Below are 19,733 nucleotides of genomic sequence, written 5' to 3'. Positions count from 1 at the left end.
CTTATTAACTACTATTAATCATGGCTTTGTTTAACACCTTTCCCAGATGACAATTAGATGAACCTTTCTATCTCATTTTGTAACTTATCTTGAAGTTATTCTCAACTTATCTTGAAGTTACAAAATAAGATAGAAAGTTACATCTAGTGCATTTGAGGCAGGAAGATCACTTGAAGTTCAGTTACTCCTGGACTTACTTCTGGACCTTCAGTCTATTGGACATGAAAAGCCCTTAAAAAACTTCTAGCAGCCAACCACAGGGGCTTTGACCAGGGAAAACCTCTTGTTCTGTTGCAGGCTCCAGTGCAGTGGGGCGATCTCAGCTTACTATAATGACCACCTCCTGGGCTCAAGTGATTCTCCTGCCTCAGCCTCCCAAGTAGCTAGGTTTATAGATGTCTGCCACCATGCCCAGCTAATTTTTACATTTTCAGTAGAGATGGGGTTTCACCATGTTAGCCAGGCTGGTCTCAAAATCCTGACCTCAGGTGATCCGCCCACCTTGGCCTCCCAAAGTGCTGGGATTACAAACGTGAGCCAGCATGCCTGGCCCATTGGCCAAGAGTTTGAGACCAGTTTGGGAAACAGTGAGAGCCCTGTCTCTACCAAAAAAAAAAAAAAAAAAAGAAAAAAAAGAAAGAAAGAAAGGAAAAAGAAAAATTCCCAACACACTTAATAGAATCCAAATTACTTACTCTGGCCTAAAGATCCCAAATGATACCACCTTTGACGCCCCATTCTCATGGGGCCTCTGCCTTTGCACACCATGGGTCTGAGTGCTCAGACCCTTAAACTACCAAGCTCCTTCCTGTCTCTGTTTTTCGATCTTGAATATTCTCCCTGTCCCCTTTCAACTCTCAGCAAAAATGTCCTTTCTCAGCCTGTGTGATAACCATTTCAAGAGCAGTCTCCTTGACGTCTCTGCCCAAACACTCTTTCTTTGCCCAATCCCAATGACCTCGTTGTTTCTCTCATGGCTCTTATTACTACCTGAAATTACCTAGGTTATGTATGTGGCAATTTGTTTGTCATCTTTCTTCCTCATTAGCCAGTAAGCTCCCGAAAGGCAGCAGCTTGCTGTCTTCACCACAGTATCTCAACAATGTCAAGAACAGAGAAGGCCTCCATTAAATATTTGTCGAATCACACACTCATTATTATGACTTTCCATTTCTATTCCCACAGATCGCATGTCCAACACTAAAACCAACAGTGTTGTAGTCTCTTCCACCAGTCCTTCTAGTGACTACAAAGATTTTCAGTTAACAGAGTTTCTCTTTTCCCGCTTTTCCCCTACCTCCCTTCTGGGGAAGGTCTGCATTAGCAATGAGGAGGCTTCAGGGATGGAAGCTATGCGGAGGAGAATCATGGGCTATGGTTTTCAAAGGTTTAACCTCCTTGTCACATTAGACTTAAGTGCCCACAGTCATATTCACCCGTGAGTATTGCATGGTCAGCTTGTAAAGACACTTCCCTTGGGTTCCTTTAGCTCCGATGTCCTACCACTTGCTCTAAAGCCCACTGAGTTTAGGGCTTGGATTCTGGAGGCAGAAAGAACCAACTCTGAAGCTTGGCTCTGCCATTTACTAGCCATGGGATTGTATACACCTCAAACTTCAACTCTTCATCTATAAAATGGGAATGACAGTAATTCCGAGCTTGTAGGGTGGCTGTGAGATTAAATGGATAATTCAAACAAAGGACTCGGTAAAGTGCCTTGCACGGTTTACTGCAAAAATAGTTACTGTCTCACCCCATCCCCCAGGTTCTGTCACTCTCTCTGGCAACATCCCGTGGTAACTTTTCAAGGTTTCTTTTATAGGCTGATGTCAGTTTTAACTCAGGGTTGTCCACAAAGTCCTAAACACAGAAAGCTGGCCAGCACACACTGCTCTCCAAATACTGAAGGTGTGTGTTCTGGAAAGAACGACCTTCTTCTACCCTTGTGACTTCAGTGCACCTCTCATGACCCAGCCTGCAATCCAGCAGCTACCAAGTGATCTCACTGGGTGTTTTGCTGGCCTGGGATAAATGGGGCTCTAGTCAAATGTCAAGCCAAAGTTTGTAATGGTTTGCAGAATACTAGAAAACAAAACAAATAGAACCTATGGAAACAAGAGAAAAGGGGAAACTGTTAAAGGTTTGTATGATGCCAATCCCAAAGAGGGGTAGGAAGAAACAGCTCCCCTCTCCTCTTTAATTATGAGGCCATGAGCCCTGCTACCTCTCTCCTGGGCAATTGCACATGGGTCTCTTCAATTAGCTTAGTAATTTTCAGGGTGTCCTTCTAGTGACTACAAAGATTTTCAGTTAACACACAAGTTGTGTTTTAGACATTAAATATTAAAGTATAAAAATATATTAACATGTGAAAGTATATTATAGTTTCTTCTTACTAACCAACAGACAGGCAGATGTAGAGTGTGGTTTCTTCTATATATCACTTGGTTTATTAATCACCCTCAAACTTATCTTAGAAAGATCTTATCTTTGTTTTGTTTTGTTTTGTTTTGTTTTGTTTGAGGCGGAGTTTCACTCTCATTACCCAGGATGGAGTGCAATGGTGCAATCTCGGCTCACCACAACTTCTGCCTCCTGGGTTCAAGCAATTCTCCTGCCTCAGTCTCCTGAGTAGCTGGGATTACAGGCACACGCCACCATGCCCAGCTAATTTTTTGTATTTTTAGTAGAGATGGGGTTTCACCATATTGACCAGGATGGTCTCGATCTCTTTACCTCATGATCCACCCATCTCGGCCTCCCAAAGTGCTGGGATTACAGGAGAAAAATCTTATCTTAAAAAAAATCAGTGAACAAAATCAAACTGACGCCAGTGGTAGGGGATCCAAAGGAAGCAATTCTGGCAGCAACTTGTGTCAGGCAAGCTAATCCAGTACTTTGTGGATCATTTTTCCCACATGAAAAATGGGGGTCAGAAGATGTTAAAAGAGTGACAAATAGTGGACAGTCATAAAGCTTACTGAAAACAGCCTTTATACAGCCAGTAGCAGTTACCACCCAGCACTGTATTGGAACACATGGGAATGGTGCACACATCCTGCCTAGGGATGGGAGTCTCCTTGTCCCGCTCACCCAGCCAATGCTTCCCACTCTCCCCACCCCACCTCCCACCTTAGCTAATGGCTGCCTGCTCAGCTGAGGCACCACCTTCCTTGAAGACCTTGTCCGGTCACCCTAAGAAGATTCCTCCTGTTCTACATCATGACCCCCTGTCCATCCTTTCAGAGCACTTTCACAAGAGCACCTTCCTGGGGGAGTTACCTTCACAAACTGCACATCGCTGAGGATGTGGACTGAGTAGTCCGGCGTGTAGAGGTTGTTGTTGCTGCTGTACAGCTGGGTGTTGCTGCCCCCAAAGTCACTACGCTCTCTGTTTGGAGACTCAGAGCGATTCAACCCACTGCAGCGAGAAGGGGACCGGTTTACTGCAGATGGTGAGAGATGGAGAAAAAAGGAGGGATGGGTGGGGAGGAAGAAGGGGAAGGGAGGCAAGGAGCGAGGGAGGGAGAGACAGGCTTTGTTTACTGAAGTCCCATACGACTTTTAGGCAATGGTAACACAGGGTGGTGGCAATGGGCCTTGCCCTTCCCATCAGAACCTGGGAAGGAGCTGAGCTGCTTTGCTGATGCTTATTCCTATGAGGAACAAATACCTAAGACAAACTCATGGCTCTCTTCCACTCGGGCTGCTCCCCACACCCTCTCCCAGTGAGGAGCTGGAGCATTTGTTTCCCCCAGACAGGGGGAAGATAGTTCACATCTTCCTTGATTCTTGTCTTCAGGTTAGGGGCACAAGGACCCTGAACAAGATGAAGTCGGTACTATGAGCATGGCTTGCTGCCCTAGACCATGAGGCCCTTTACCATGGGGACGTATTTACATAAACTCCAACCACAAACCCTGTTTTAGAAAGGCCAAGGCCTTGGGTTTGCCCTCAAAACCGTCTATCACAGCACAGGCAACCAATCCTTATATGGCCATACACTTTAGTGGGGAGAACTCAGGCCTGCCCCTATGTTGGCAGTGGCTGGGACAAATGGAAGCCCACAAACCACAAGGATAAATAGTTTTAAGTTAGAAGTCACATTAATAAACCGTAAAAATAGGCTTTATCCTTTTCTTTGACAAATGCTCATAGCAACCATGCCAGAAAACAGGTGTGGGTGGAGACCCAGCCTTGGCCCTAGGGCTTCTGGACCCTGGTCCTCTAGGACTGTTTGGGTGGGGGATTCCAGGATCCTGGATGTCTGAAATGTGGTTTAGAAGGGAAGACACAGGCTCTACCTCAGCACATCCCATTGGCCCTGAGAACTCCTTGCCCCATATAGATGGGCTGGACTAAGAAGGACCAAGGTGTGTGTCTAGGGCTGGGCTCTTACATAGGCCTAAGGGGGCACTGGAATAATCTGCAGGCCTTCTGTCAAAGATCTCCCGAATGCTTAGCCAGGTTCTTTTCACATTTTTAAGAAATACTTCTTAGAAAACATCAATTAACACCATGTCCCTTGGTTTTATGTAAGCTGCCCTCCCCAGGAACAACAGAAAAGAGAATACCAAAGGAGACTCCAATATTGTCTCATCTGTGGAACCACCCCATGGTAGACTGCAAAGAAAGCTCCCCGCATCCTTCTGCTTCCCAAATGATGCAGCTCTGCATTTCTTCCAAAAAAGGGCATGAGGAGGCTGTTGGCTTCTCTTAACACAGATTTAGTTCAGAGGGCTCAAATGAAGAAGCAGATTCTTTATAGATTCTGCTCTTTCAGGGTAGAACCTTGGAAATTTAATCCTGTCTCTTGAGATAATGCTACCATCAATCAAAATATTTGATTAGCATTTATTTGGAGTTAGTCACGGAAGGTTGATGATCTATTTAGCTGCCAAGCTGTTGTCTGGGAAACAATGTAGCAGAAAGAGTAAAATAACAATAGGTTGAATCATTTTCTCATTAGAACCATAATCATCACTGCCTTGATCTGACTATAGAATTAAGGAGTCCATTTCCAGTCTTCCTCTTTCTCAGTAAGTGTCATCCACTTCTATGCAGTTCCTGAAACCAGAGACTCCGGGATCACCCTTGACTCCTGCCACTCCCTCAGCCCCACATGGAGCCCTGCTGTTGACTCTGATAATGAGCCCATTGGTCCTGCATCTGTCTCCACTCAAATCCCAGCTACCTCAGCTTTGCCTGGACCACAGTCTCCCCTCTTAGAATCTTATAGTCTGTTTTCACCTTAGCTAACAGAATCATTTTAAAACAAATCAACTTCCTATTGTATCTCAATAAAATCCAAATTCCTTGCTGTGACCTGGCCCCTGCTTTCCTGTCTGATCTTATCTTGGAGCCTGCTTTCCCCTCTCTTGCTTTACTCTAGTCACTGGCCTCCTTGGGCATCCTTAACCATGCAGGCTTTCCCCACCTCCATGAATGCCATTTCCTCTCCCCACCCCACCTCCCACCTTAGCTAATGGCTGCCTGCTCAGCTGAGGCGCCACCTTCCCTGAAGACCTTGTCTGGTCACCCTAAGAAGAGTCCTCCTGTTCTCCTGTATCATGACCCCCGTCCATCCTTTCAGAGCACTTTCACAAGTATAATTACACATTGTAATTATTTGTTACATCTACTTAATTCAACTTTTAATTCCATGAGGGCAGAGACTTTGTCTTCTTTGGTTATCTTCATTGTACGCCCAGCACCTACAACAGTGCCTAGCCTAAAGAAGGTACTCAAGGAAAACGTGTAGAATACATGAATCAGCATGCCAGGGTCCCATATGGTGATATGGCGACTCTTGATGTTTATAATCTAAATTTTGTTTTAAAAAACGGTTTCAGAGCTCTTAAATCATCCTGGAATCACAAAGCCTTTCTCTGGCAACCTAAAGTCATTCTGGGGAAGCTTACTTCTCGAAGAAGCTAGGGTAGGGAGCAGGACATTCCAGAAATGTGTCTGGATAGAATAAAGTAGTGTGCAACTAGAATCAAAGGGCACCAAGAAGGCTCAGGCCTTGGCCCAGTAGCTTAAGGAAGAGGCCACATGGAGCAGCAGGACTGTTTGTTTAATAAGGGCATGTGAAACAGAGGGTCCTGGAGTCAGTTGCCTAGAGCCCTACCCATCCGCTGGGACCAGACCCTTCTCCAGAGTGACTAAGAACTGACAGGGACAGGGATAGTGATGATGCCCTACAGAACAACATGAAGCACCAAGGTGATTGTAAAAAGCAGTAGTGTGGGCAGAAAAAGTACATTTCATTTCCGGGCCTGATCCCTTGAAAACAAACTAATGAGTTCTTAAAAATAGAACCACCATTCAAGCTAGCAATCCCATGACTGGATATCTACCCAAAGGAAAAGAAATTACATAAAAAAGACACCTGTATGTGTGTGTTTATTACAGCCTATTCACAAATAGCAAAGATACAGAATCAACCCAAGCATCCATCAATGGATGACCGGATAAAGAAACTGTGATTTAGTACACACACACACACACACACACACACACACACACACACACAATGAAATAGTCTTCAGTCAGAAAAAGAATGAAATTATGTCTCTTGCAGCAGCATGGATGGAAATAGAGGCCATTATCTTAAGTGAATTAACTCAGAAAGTCAAATGTTGCATTATTTCCCTTATAAGTGGGAGCTAAATAATATGTACAAGTGGACATAGTGAAATAATAGACATTGGAGACCCAGAAGGGTGGGAGAGGGCGAGGGACAGAAATTACCTAATTGGTACAACATACACTATTTGGGTGATGGCCACACTAAAAGTCCAGACTTCACCACTGGGCAATATGCCCATGTAACAAAATGCACTGTACCCCCTAAATCTATAAAAAGAGAGAAAACAAACTGGTGAGTTCTGGTTTGATGAGATCCATCTGTGGCTGTTTTAGGGTGGTACCTGGCTAAGTCTGTGTTCTTTCCTCCAGGCTAGTTGTTGCAGGAAAGGGGAGCAAAGAGTCCTGCCCAAAAGTAGCTTCTTTGGCCCCAGAACAGCATCTGGAAAATCATACCTTGACCTGGTGGGTTTGGGCCTCAACTCAGTTTGGATATAACCAAGGGAAGACAGTATGAGCAGGGTCTGTGGTTTCAGCTGCCCTGAGAATCACCACCATTTCTTAATTATCCTCTGCTTTCCTGGCCAGACATGGGCTTCACACACCTCATACTGGTTGTTCCACATCCTTATCTCTATGCCATAATTCAAGATATATTCAGGGAGGACAACAAGGAAATAGCCCTATTTTATCTCCTAAACCCCTTCCATCTGTGGAAGCTTACCAAGAGGCAACAACTACATCCCAGTTCCCTCCAAAGCTCTCATTGTTTTACTGGCGTCCAGTGTAGATGACACCCACGGAGACTCACATTTCAAACACAAGGTACATCACTGTTGTTCTGGGAGGAAAACATGTCTCTCTCTCTCTCTCTCTCTTTTTTTTAAAGTAAAAACAATGCTATTGAAAGTGTATTTATAAAATCATAAAGAATTCCCAACACCAAATGATACAATTATCTTACAAAGGTCGAGTCTATAAAAACAATTTTTAAAAGAAAAAGGAACCCTTACTCTGTGACAAAGTCTCAGCTCCTCTGAGTATTGTGTGAGATCAATGTTTTTATGTCCTAGAGACTGATATTCCTCAATAGGTGGGATGCTGATGACTTGGCATTTTGGTAATTGTGCACATACACTCAAAGATTTCTGAGTAAGGGAAATGGGAATGATTTTAATAATAGTAGCTATATATAAGAATAAAAAAAAAAAAAAACAGAAGAAATCAGTAACAGACGAGTGTCCTAGCAGCATGGCAAACTAGTTCAAGTTGTATAATTACCCTTGGCTTCTCCTAAGAGCACAGAGGCACAGCTTTGGGGAGTGAAGAGAGGAGGAAAATCCTAAGTATAGTGCGAGGAGGTCTGGAGGAGACAGATAAAACAGTGATGGGTAATACATACCATGAGAACTGTCAACAGGTGGCGGGCCAAGCAGCCAACCCACACCTTGCTCACTCTTGCTTTTACATCAGATCTTGGGTTGGCTCAGGTGTGACTGGGTATTGGGGAGCAGGGTTTTCTGCTCTATGAAAGTATGGCAGACCTCATTCCTGCAGCCTTTGAGTGGTTAATCTGCAAGAGATATCTGTCCTGTGTTGGCTACTTGGACTACTGAGCTTTAGGAAGAGAAGGCACTAGGGTAAAATTGGCAGCAAGGTGGCAATGGGTATGGAAGAGGACTTCACACTGTAATTGGGGCCGGATGGAATCTCCTATCCTTCTGCAGTAATAGTCAGGGGCCATGAAAATCTATACACAGCAGCTCTGGGACTCTTGCTTTATTTGTGACACCTGTATCCAGGGAGCCTTCACAACCTTACCCCGGAAGCAGACCCCAAGATACAGAAGTAGAATGCTATGCTCCCATTTTCCTTATGGGGATTTGAGGAAAAAGGAGGGTTCAGGGGTTGCCTGCTTACATCTTTTGTAATATCAGTGAAGGGTGAGGGAGAATGGCCTACTTTGGTCTGACCATGATTGTGCCATGGGCCATCTCTGTTCTTCAAAATGGATAAGGAAGCTTAATTACATAGACCTGTAAGAGTACAAACTAGGATTATTGCAATTCATTATATTGGGGTAATATTTAGCATCAGACAACCAAACACCAAAGCCAGCTGTCTGTCAAAGCTGCAATGTGAACTCTAAGCCAGCCCAAGATAGGATCCCAGCTGAACTCATTTACTTTACATGAAGCTTTAATGGTTCCCAAATGTTCGTCATACAAGAGCCAACCCAAAGGAATATTTCCACTTACCACGTTTTGCAAAGTAGAAATATTATTTTTAAGGATTCTCTGTATATTTGAGGAGAAAACTGCCCCATTATTGATCTCAATGCACACTACAGATGGATAACCAAGCACTGAAAAAGAACCCTTGGTTCCAAAGTCTTTGTCTCTGTGCTTTTGTGGATTTGAAAGGACTGTCATGGGGAATTCAAAATTATCTCCACCACCAGGAGAAGAAAGGAGGAGTGAATCTGGGGAAAGGGAATGGTAACTGGAGTGGGGCTGGGTACTTATAACCCCCCACCGACCAGAAGTTTCATTTTTAAATGAAAGCACCTGCCAAGTTGGTTAAGTACACCACACTCTGGAGGTAATCTGAAAACCACTGTGCTCTTGTTTCAAACTAAGACTCAAATAGAAAGACACTCCCTATGGATAATGATGGCAATATTTGGTGCAGAGACCCTGGCCTCAATCTAGTGTGAGCAACAGATTTGTTATTAGCACTGCTTTCAAAATGCAAATAAATCACCGCCCTCTAGGGGGCACAAAATGTCTATATTCAGAGGTACAGCAAGGTACAAGGTACAAGGCAGTAAGTGGAGAGCAGGATCTAAGACTTCGATTTTAGTCTTTGTCCTCTACCTACCTACCACACAGACAACACTGACCGACTTTCTCAGAGCCTGATTTGTTAACTATTGTTTTCCAATGACAATTCCTGCCTATCTTACAAAGTGATTGTGGGGAGTCAAATAAGACAATGACAGTTCTTTTTTAGACTTAAAGGCCCTACTGATTTCTAGGATTTATCCCCCTACTCCCATATAAGGTAGGGTTGAGACTTAGCATATGTGTAAATTATTGTATCTGGATCAGAAGTCAATAGTTCCACTTAGCATATTTTGCAAAGTGAAAACATTTTTTTTTAGACACTCCTGGTATATTCTAGGAAAAAATGGCATCATTATTGCTTTCAGTGCACATTATGAATCTACAATTGAGCACTGAAAAAGAACACTTAGTTCCAAAGTCTCTGCGCTTATAGGGGCCAGAAGTTACCTGGAACTTCTTTCTACAAAATCCCAGACCTCTGAGGCTACTTTTTTTTTTTTTTTGAGATGGGTATCTGTCACCCAGGCTGGAGGGCAGTGGCGGGATCTCAGCTCCCTGCAAACTTTGCCTCCCAGGTTCAAGCCATTTTCCTCCCTCAGCCGCCTGAGTACCTGAGTAGCTGGGCTTACAGGCATATACCACTATGCCCAGCTAATTTTTGTATTTTTAGTAGAGACGGGGTTTCACCATGTTGGTCACACCGGTCTCGAACTTCTGACCTACTGATCTGCCTGCCTCGGTCTCCCAAAGTGCTGGGATTACAGGTGTGAGCCACTGTGCTTGGCCTGAGGCTACTTCTTTTAATGATATGGAACAAAAGCAAGAGTGACAGAGGAAACACCGCAGAATAGATCTGTGGATGTCACCTGATCACTGGGAAGGCACAGTGATTAGTTATAGATAGAGACCAGACATAAGGTGCAGAGGAACAAGCCAAAGGATAAGCTAGGCACTCCCTACCTCTAGTTTTCTCCCACTATACCCACCACTGTTTCACCTTACAGAGTTAAACCAAGGGTGGGAATAAGCTCACCTCTTTATGGGTAAGGTTGCCATTGTGTTGACCCTAATCTCCTGTTGGGCTGAATATCCACAGTCATGGAAAAGGGGGGAAAGCTGAAAATGCTCTCAGGGGCACATGACACCAGCCAGAGTGGGATCAGAAGTCTCAGCACTTCCTGGGGGTTCTGCACAGCAGGAAGGAGTCACTTTAATCTCTGTCTGACACGGGATTATTATGAACTTTGTCATAATCAATACAGATGAACTAGAATTAACGTTCCTTTAACTGGGAAGTTACAATTAACTATGCCATCTGGTTAACTGAAGTTAATTAAAAAGGCAAATACACCCCTGCTTTAATCTTTTTGCCTGAAAGTCTTTTAAAATGTGCATCTTCCCTTTTCACTGAACCTTCACAGCACACTCTTGGCATTCACCAAGATTCACTGCATGTGAAGAAACTGAAGGTCCATCATGTGGTCATTTCTAATTTTGCTGCATGTAGGAGTAGACCGTTTAGCTGGTGAGGGCACCAGATTGGCATCTCACATTGACTGTCCGATCCTGTAGTCATCATGAAGGCATGCGCTCTCACAAAGCAAGAAAAACTATTTCTTAGTGGAAAATCACCATCGAGAGAGAGAGAGAGAGAGAGAGAGAGAGAGAGAGAGAGAGCGCGAAAACTTCCATGAAATTTGAGAAGGTGGGTTAACTTATCTTGTGTAGATAAACATGGGGACCAGATGGTTTTTGATTAAAAAAAATGTGATTTGGGGAAAAAATGGAAGTCAACATAAATCTGAGTTTGCAAATTTGAGGTTTCTCAGAACATAAGCTTTTTTATTTTGAATGTTGAAGGTCTACTATACAGAGAAACATAAGTGGTTTCTGGATGACTGAGGATATGGTGGGGTCTTAGTATCATTACCCAGCAATGTGATAAGGGATACAGATTTAGAGAGTTGAGAAAATTGGACTGTGTTCTAACTGCAGGGCAACTTAACAAATAAATTCCTGGTTTAGTCATTACTTGCTCTGTGAGTCCAGCAGAACAACCTCTGAGTTGAGGTTGATTGATTAAAAACAAACAGTTGATTGATCATTCAGATTTATTGCATTCCACTTAGTCACTGAATTATTGTCTAGCTCTATGAGGAGTTGTTACCTCATTAAAAAGAAACTCAGTGACTATGTCATTTATTAACAAAAGAGTTTAAACCTAATGAAAAGTTGTTTTGAAAGTTTTATATATAGCATCCTTTGTATGAGCAGAGCTAGTGAGAATAGGATCATCACATAGTAAACATTACTAGGAAGATGAGGACATGGAAGGAAAGAAGAGTAGAAAGAAAATAGGTAGAAATAAAGCATAGTATTCCACAATTCCAATTTCATTCCTGCTGTACTCCTCATCCCTCCGTTCTATAGTCAGACAAATGAGGAAAAACTCACACTATCCTTCACTTCTACCATTTTTCCATGTGCACATACAGATACATTCCTGGGAGGTCAATTCACAAATGATACCACTGAACCAGCAATGCCTGGCCAGTATGTGCAAATGAGTGCTATTTGTGCAAAGTGCTCAGCCTTAGTCACAGGAATGCCTGCTGGAGAGATCCGTTCTCATGCAGGAAAGTGACAGAGGCCAAAGGCATATTGCAAACCCCTCTGGATCTACAGAGACCCAAGACACACATGCATGTTTACCTGGGGAGCCTGCCAGAGAGTCCCCTCTGCTGACAGCGAAGGTACGAGACACAGAGACGGGCACTAAAAGTCAAGGGCCAAGGATTTTGAGTTGCAAAAGGGAAGATATAAACACAAAAGGAAAGAGACAAAGAACAAAGTAGGTGAGACTGTTCCTGGATCTTTACAACATCACATTTCTCTGCAAAAAGGAATCTTGACTCTGAAAACACAGGAATTGCATCCTCTTACAAAGCCACTCTCCAGAAAGACAAGAAAATAAAATGGACTTTGCTGAAAGTGATCTGAAAAGATGTGCAACACATCTTAGAATCAGAGATGCATAAGCACAAGCTGAGCCCTGTGGGGAACATGTAGGCAGCATTCTCTGGGGCTCCCATTTTGAGCCAGCAAACATGCTGGGAGCCCAGCACTGCATTCCTACCAAGCTCTCCCATCTGCCATGGAGCTCAACTGCCGAGGGTGCCTGCATAGGCACGCAGAGTCCTGAAAGGAAAGTGTGTACTCCTGCTAGGGGCATCCTTGAGGAAGCGAGATCCTTTCTCTGATTCCTAGGAGCTCCCTCTGGTCACAGTGTTGGCGAGGAATTGTGCATTGCTAGAGGATAGGGAAACAGGAAGAACACTATATCTAGCAGTGTTAATGTGAATCGACTTGATGAATTAAATCATAGCCACTTCGTAGTAAGTACCAGTGGTCCAAAGCATCCCTCTATTCCTTTTTCCTTCTCTTTCCCCACAGAGTGTGAATGGTGCTGGCTATCACTTGGGGGCCTGGGTGGAGTAGAGTGTGTTGTAACAGTCCAGTCCCTCCCCCATCAAGTGGTGTCTGGGCATGGGAACCATGGGAACCTGTCTTCGTCTCTCTTATCTGATCGTTCCCAGAGTCCTTTTAAGGAGCTAAATGAAACCAGACTGCGAATGATAGCATACTGAAATAGGCAGCGTCTGCAGTTTTATTTGCTACACCAAATGATTTTATTTGAAATTACCTACCTGATAATCCTTTACTCTGACATGAGATGTTAATGAATATTAGAATGGGCCTCTAATGTTATGAGACACACTGGAGTTAAGAAACCCCCTATTCCTAAGAAGAATCATAGTTCTAAATGTATAAATGTATATACCAAACTGTATATATTGTATACAATGTATTATACAGTGTATAAACGTATACACCAAACAGATAGGAGACTTGTTTTCTCTACATCTGTATACTTGCGTGTGCACCTATTCCAGCTACCATGGGTTCCTGGCAATCAGAACCAAGAAGAAGACAGTGTAGATTATGTTCCCTTCACCTCATTTAGGAAAGCCAGAGACTTCCTTGTAGCCTCAAGTTCAACTTTGAAGCATAGGTCATAGTGCCAGTATTGTAGCAAACTCATCATCTTACTCCTCATCCTCAAAGACTGATTAAACTACAGGCTAGCTTCAAGCATACAGGGAGTGGGCTGGGTCAAGACCCTACAAGATTTTATTGCTGTTTAGCTTAGACTGAAGCTCTCCCTCAACCTATAGGCTGAGGTTCTTGGCAAGTGAAAGATGCTGCATGGCTTGACTATGGGCTGAGCATTCACTGGGGATAACCATGAGGTATGGCTGGCCCTTGCAGTTACTTCACATTTCACTACACTAAGTATGGATTTGGGGAGGATAGACAATGTCTTTTTACTCCTATTGGCTAATAATATTTCTTTTTCTTTTGGAAGGTTTACCAAGATGCTCAGTAACATGGCGAAAGAAAGGGAAAGAGTGTTATGCTTCTTTTTAGTTAACTATTTTTAAAGGAGAAATAAATGGTGCAACTTTATTTCTATCTCACTGATACAATTGAGAGCTTTGGAAAGAACTAGAGACAGGAAGGTAGGAAAGGAAGAAATCAGATAACATCTTCTTTCCACTTAAAACAATTTTTTTTTTTTTTTAAAGAAAGAAGGTCATATAAATTGGGTGGGCTAGGAAGCCATATGTAGGTCTTTTTTTTCCCTCTCTCTCAGAATTTCCACCTCTTTTGGTCTTCTGGAAGAAACCACAGACATTTCTAGGTAACATATTAGAATCCCAGGAATAGTCGCTCAAGTGATGGATGATGGAAATTTCCTTTAGAGAGCTAAGGTTTGCCCAAGTCCTGTAGCCTGTCCCTCACCCATCCAGAGTTCTACTGAGCACCGATACTTCCTTCATCAACCTTGACTGAGATTTGTTGGCTTAAGTATAATAATGTACCAGGGTCTTTTCAATTTTCCAGATATCCTCCAACTTAAGCTCTGCCTCTCTTCAGACTGGACAGGTACTTCATTTCAGCCACCGGCTGGGCTATTACACTATAACAATTACATTACAAATTGTTCCACTATTGGTACTTAGAAATTGCATTCCAGAATATGATGGATCTAAAATCTGTATTTTACTGTGCTGTGTGAACTAGCCAGGACACCAGGAAGCATCTTGGCAGGTCACCAACTTACAGGGTGATTTGAAGCAAGTCATTTCCTTAGTTTCACTCATGTTAAAATGGTACCTACCTTGCCATGTTCCAGGGACTATGAAATCAAGCTCTGGGACCCTCTGATAATTCCCACAAGGCAGTGTGTAAAATCCTTTTTTATGATGAAAGACCCTAATTGGCATTGAAGTGGCCACTATAAACACTAACAGCTGAAAGCAATGCAAAATTCACATCTGTGAATCAGAAAGAATAAATCTAGAGAAATAATTCTTTCTGGATCACACTTTTAATCACAAGAAATGCCATGCCCTTTAAACACAAGTGCAGTAACTACACAGGAAACAGCAAGAAGGCACACAGCACAGAAGGGGCAGAACAAACCAGCCATCAGCCTTGTGCCAGCCCCCCACAAACAGCATGCACAGCCAGCTGGCAGATACCTCTCAACTAGCCGAGAGGTAGAGAAAAAGGAAAGAGAAGCAGATAAGCAATGTATTGCCCAAGGGTGGAACTTATATCCCCAAATCTTGCAGTCACTTCTTATTGAGGACAAACCCCACAGATGCAATAATAGCATCTGAGAACTTTCGAGTAAAGGCTAAAATGAGTGAATTATCATTGCACAGAAGGAAAAGCTGAACCTCTGCCAAATCACCTGCCTGCACTTCCTGGTAGGTGGCAATAAGTAGTGCCTCCCCTCATAACCCCTGCATCCCCCCAACCATTTGTCACTTGCATGTGAGCAGAGAAGCCGCAGAAAACATTCCAGACACATAGAACCTAAGCTCCCATGGTCTGCGAGTACCTGGCAGGAAGCAGTGTTCCTGGCAGAACATTACAAAGAGGCTGCCAGCATTTGTCTTAGCCCCAGCCCAGGCTCAAAGTGATCACAGTCCAGGTCCCAGAGTGGGCTGAGGCAGGACCACGATGGGGAGGATGAGGAAGGGGGTTGAGAGATACATACGAAAGACAGAAGATCCAGCCAGACTTCCAACCTTCCGCACGTCATTATCTAAGGATAGAAGGATGCAGTGGGTTTCAGAGGCAACTCAGAAAACACACTTCTTATGGGAATCTTCCTTCTTCTATCCACCCCCAGCACCAATTAACCCTGCAAAAACTAGGCAATTAAATGGAACAAGTATACAAAGCAAAATAAACTTGTCTTTTCATACTGAAATCTATCACCCTGGATCCCTAACAATAATATTACTGCTTTTTACAATTCAATTTTTTGTCACTTTTTTTTAAAGCACTAACTGAATGAAAAGTGATTCATACACTCATCTTGCAGAGGAAGCAATTAAAGCCAAGGAAGTTAAATGGCTTGTCCAGGGTGATTAACAAGAGTCAAAAGAGGAGTCAAGACTTGAACCCCTATGCTTTTTCTACCATATTCCATTACTTCCCCAATAAACAAATGGAAACTAGAATACCTGAGCAAGCAGTGGTCATGATGGCTGGGACACCATAATAGGTAAAGGCTCCATTCTCAAAGCGAAGGCCTTCCTTACCAACTTCCACCTCGACTTTACCCTGGGGGAAAAAAAAAAAGAAATGTATTATGAATGTGTATGAGCACTTCCAGTTCTACTATTGACCAGAACCCTACGCGTTTCTGCTTGGATAATAACTGGATTAGATCCATGTTCTTATCACAGAGAAATGTTAATTCTTTTATTTATTATTGCATTTTAGGTTTTGGGGTACATGTGAAGAACATGTAAGATTGTTGCATAGGTACACACGTGGCAGTGTGGTTTACTGCCTTCCTCCCCATCACCTAAATCTGGCATTTCTCCCTATGTTATCCCTCCCCAACTCCCCACCCCCCAGGAATGTTAATTCTTAATTCTGTCCAGATTTACATTTTAAAAAGCACCTGCAACTTTAGTAGCTCTTTGCAGTATATTCAGTGCTTCACTGTTCATAAAACAGCATCCAGTCATGAATAGCCAAGCTCTCCTTGTGTACTATAATGGCTCTTCTGTGATGCAGGCCAAAGTACCAGCTAATCCAGGGCCTCATAAACTACCCCACTGGTTTCATCTGAGATTGGAGCATTTTTAAGTCAGGTCAAGAGAAAATCTAATTTTGTGTGAAGCTTGTTTAATTCATTGCCAATAACAGTGATTACTAATGTGTAATATATAGCATGCATGGATATGACATTGTATTATGTGCACTGCATAGATTCTCATGCATAATTAGCTCATGCACAACCCCATGAGACCCATACCATTTTTATACCCAGTTTACAGGGGAGTCAGTTTTGAGGCTCAGAGTGGTTGAATAACTTGGTCAAGGTTAGTTAGGAAATGTCAACAATGGAATTTTAAAGCCACATTTTTCAAATTTCTGAGCCTACACTCTTTCTACTACATTTTATTCCCTCCATGTTTTATTTGAAAACCGTTAAGTTTATTTTAAGCATAAGACATGAGACTATCTGATCATTATATTATACAAACAGTGTAACAGGATTATTGTTGATTTCTGATAGTGAAGCACATGATTCCACTTTTTGGAGAACAGAGGTCATTTCATTGAGAACATTAGGAAAGATATATGTGAGGCAAATTACTGTGTCAGAGCAGAGAGGCTGGAGGTGGACTGTAACAAACAGACCATTTCTAAGTTCATGCGAGCTTAATCAAGACTTTAAAGTATAATCACTGTATTTAGGAACCATAACATTATGCTAGGAAGGGACAGGGAATCAGAGTTAATGGTGAAGCCAGGCAGGGCACCAGCAGTGTTACAAGCTGCAATCATGTCTGACACTTAATCTAAGACAGGCCTATCCAGGTATCCAGAGCAGAAGGTGACCATACTTATGTGAGCATTGGGAAGTTGTTGCACTTCTTTGAACGGGTCATTTCCCCCTTCCTGGTCCTCTCAAGGGTGAGAAGTTTCCAGGAACTGCAAATGCTAAAATGCAACTGAGAGAACGAATGTGTCCCATGCGCCTCCAGAGAGCAGAGCAAGGACCAGTATGGAAGTTAGAGATGGTGAGATTTCTGTTCAACAGATAGAAGGGTTTAAAGAAGAGTTGTCTAAAGTTTAAGAGGCAGTGGGAAGTTTCATTTCAGGGGATGTTCAGGCAGAGATGAGGGGGTATTATAGCTTCTGCAGAGCAGCAGCTCTGGAAGTTTAGAAACAGAACCCCTCTATAGGAGAGGTATTCACCCCACCCCAAACATCGCTGAGTTGTCAGACTAAATGTCAAAGATCCCATAACTCCCAGGAACACCAGTCTTCTATGTCTAGGCCCCTCCTGTGGGTCATGAAGAAATGTCCACCCATCTGGCCTTGTCCCTGAGGCAGCCAGCAAAGTCTTGGAACTTGGTGCTGAAGGAGCCATGCCATTTCTTCACCCTGGACATGCCGTCTTCTGGCTCTTAGAGATTCCTTGACTTTCCTACTCACCTGTAGAAGCAGCACAAAGTAGTCCACAGGGCGGTTGCGCTGGTAGAGGTAGTGTTCTGGGGCCTTCTTGTTTTTCTCATCAAATTTCAGCTCCTGGATCACGTTGGGATGTTTCAGGAGCCGGAGCAGGATCTTCTCCGAAAGGTACAGAGACTTAAATGGCTCCACTTCTAGAGGAGAGTGAGTGGGGAAGGAGGAATCAGCAACAGCTGTGTCCCACCCATTCCAGCAGTGGCAGCTGGGAGGAATCAGAGTGGGCACAACTAGGGCCCCCTATGCATGTACCTGGGCACCAGGCTGGCAGGGCTTCTGCAGTTCCTTTGGAGTGGAGGATCCTAATCCCAAGTGTGCATCTCAGGGCCTTACTCATGTCCTGGAGAGTGTGTCTCTGCACTTGCATCTCAGGAGAAACAGATCTCCATTTTGGAAATGTCTGTTTTGTTATTAATTTTCTTTGATTTTATTTAAAATTGGGCATGGATAACTAAGCCATATAAATTACAAAGACTTTAATGCTATAATTGAATGAAATGCAGAGAATTTAATCTGGCTTATTTGTATGACATACATCTGCTGAATGAAATGAAATCCCAGGTTAATAGAGACAGGCAATTATTTAATAAGTTGTCAATAATGTAAAGCATCATTGCATCATATTATATATTACAGATATTATTTATATTACATATAATATGTTAAATAGAGCTGCTTTGTTCTGGGAAATCAGACAGCCAGTAGTTAAATCTGTATTCAGAACTAGAAATTCTACCTTAAATAAGCTCCAATTAAAAATTTTTTACTCTTTAGCACCTAAAACAGTGCTAGCACTCATTATATATTCAGTAAAATATATGTTGGATTAATTAAATATTGAACTTAGTGATAGATATGATCACTCTAGGTCAGCAAATTAATAAGGCATTGATGGTCAGAGAGTTCAAAGAGAAATTTTACCTTTTTCACAAGAAGGAGTTTATCCTTGGATTTTCTCATTTTTTTTTTCTTTCTAAAGATTCCAAGATTCACAATCCACTTCCGTATCTTAACAATTCATAGCTCACAGGCTTCTGTGACCCCTGGAGGCTACTGGACCCTAGGATCTTGTTGTTGGGTGGGACACAGCCTTTCCCTCCCCTATAAATACTCCGGGGAACCCAAGTCTAACAGACAGGGAGACGGCCTCAGGCTTCAGCCAGGAAGTGAAAAGAAAAGGGAAAAGTACAGTAATGGTTTCTTTAGCTCTTTTCTCTGGTAGAAGAGTTGAGTTATACTTATTTCTTCCCCTATAAGATCAAATCTGGGGCTCAATCTGACAGTAGGTGGCATCCCTTACCCTATCTAAGGCAACCTTCTTGCTAGAACAGTGGTTCTCAATCCTGGCAGCACACTGTACAGGCTGGAAGGTATTAGCAAGGATTGGTGCCTGGGTTCCACCCTAAAGATTCTGTTTTGGCTTCTCTGGAGTGGAGACTTGAGTAGGCAGAGCCCTACCTGTGGCCATGAAGCGGTGTGTGGCCAGCAGGAGCTGTGGTGAGATCTTCACCCGCATCTCCGTGTCCGAAAGCTTAAACAAGGAGAAGTCATGCCGCTTCCGCTCCCGGTGCGGGACCCTCTGCTTTTTCCGATTATCAGCTGTGGGGTCACAGAGGGCACATTGCAGCTATCTCAGAATCATTGTTGGTCTCTGAAATTTTTCCCAGAATC

At 43.1% G+C, this 19,733-nt stretch overlaps 1 protein-coding gene across 7 annotated transcripts in view; it reads right to left on the bottom strand.

Annotated features, from left to right (window-relative positions):
* Nucleotides 1–19,733, bottom strand: part of CNNM1 (cyclin and CBS domain divalent metal cation transport mediator 1) — a 67,111-nt gene that overhangs the window by 11,432 nt on the left and 35,946 nt on the right. For 3 of the 7 annotated variants that reach the window (XM_003922313.4, XM_010333195.3, XM_010333197.3), the window contains exons 3-8: nt 19,521–19,661; nt 18,030–18,199; nt 16,037–16,136; nt 15,565–15,612; nt 12,147–12,209; nt 3,283–3,446 (exon numbers count right to left, since the gene is read on the bottom strand). In XM_003922313.4, the coding sequence (XP_003922362.1) occupies nt 3,283–3,446; nt 12,147–12,209; nt 15,565–15,612; nt 16,037–16,136; nt 18,030–18,199; nt 19,521–19,661 (686 nt within the window). The remainder of the gene's footprint in view (nt 1–3,282; nt 3,447–12,146; nt 12,210–15,564; nt 15,613–16,036; nt 16,137–18,029; nt 18,200–19,520; nt 19,662–19,733) is intronic. The other 4 variants (XR_005578384.2, XM_003922312.4, XM_010333196.3 and 1 more) reach the window with 2 other exon arrangements.

This window comes from Saimiri boliviensis, chromosome 12 (assembly GCF_048565385.1).
Source record: "Saimiri boliviensis isolate mSaiBol1 chromosome 12, mSaiBol1.pri, whole genome shotgun sequence".
NCBI lineage: Eukaryota > Metazoa > Chordata > Mammalia > Primates > Cebidae > Saimiri > Saimiri boliviensis.
This window is presented reverse-complemented; position numbering and strand designations above follow the sequence as displayed.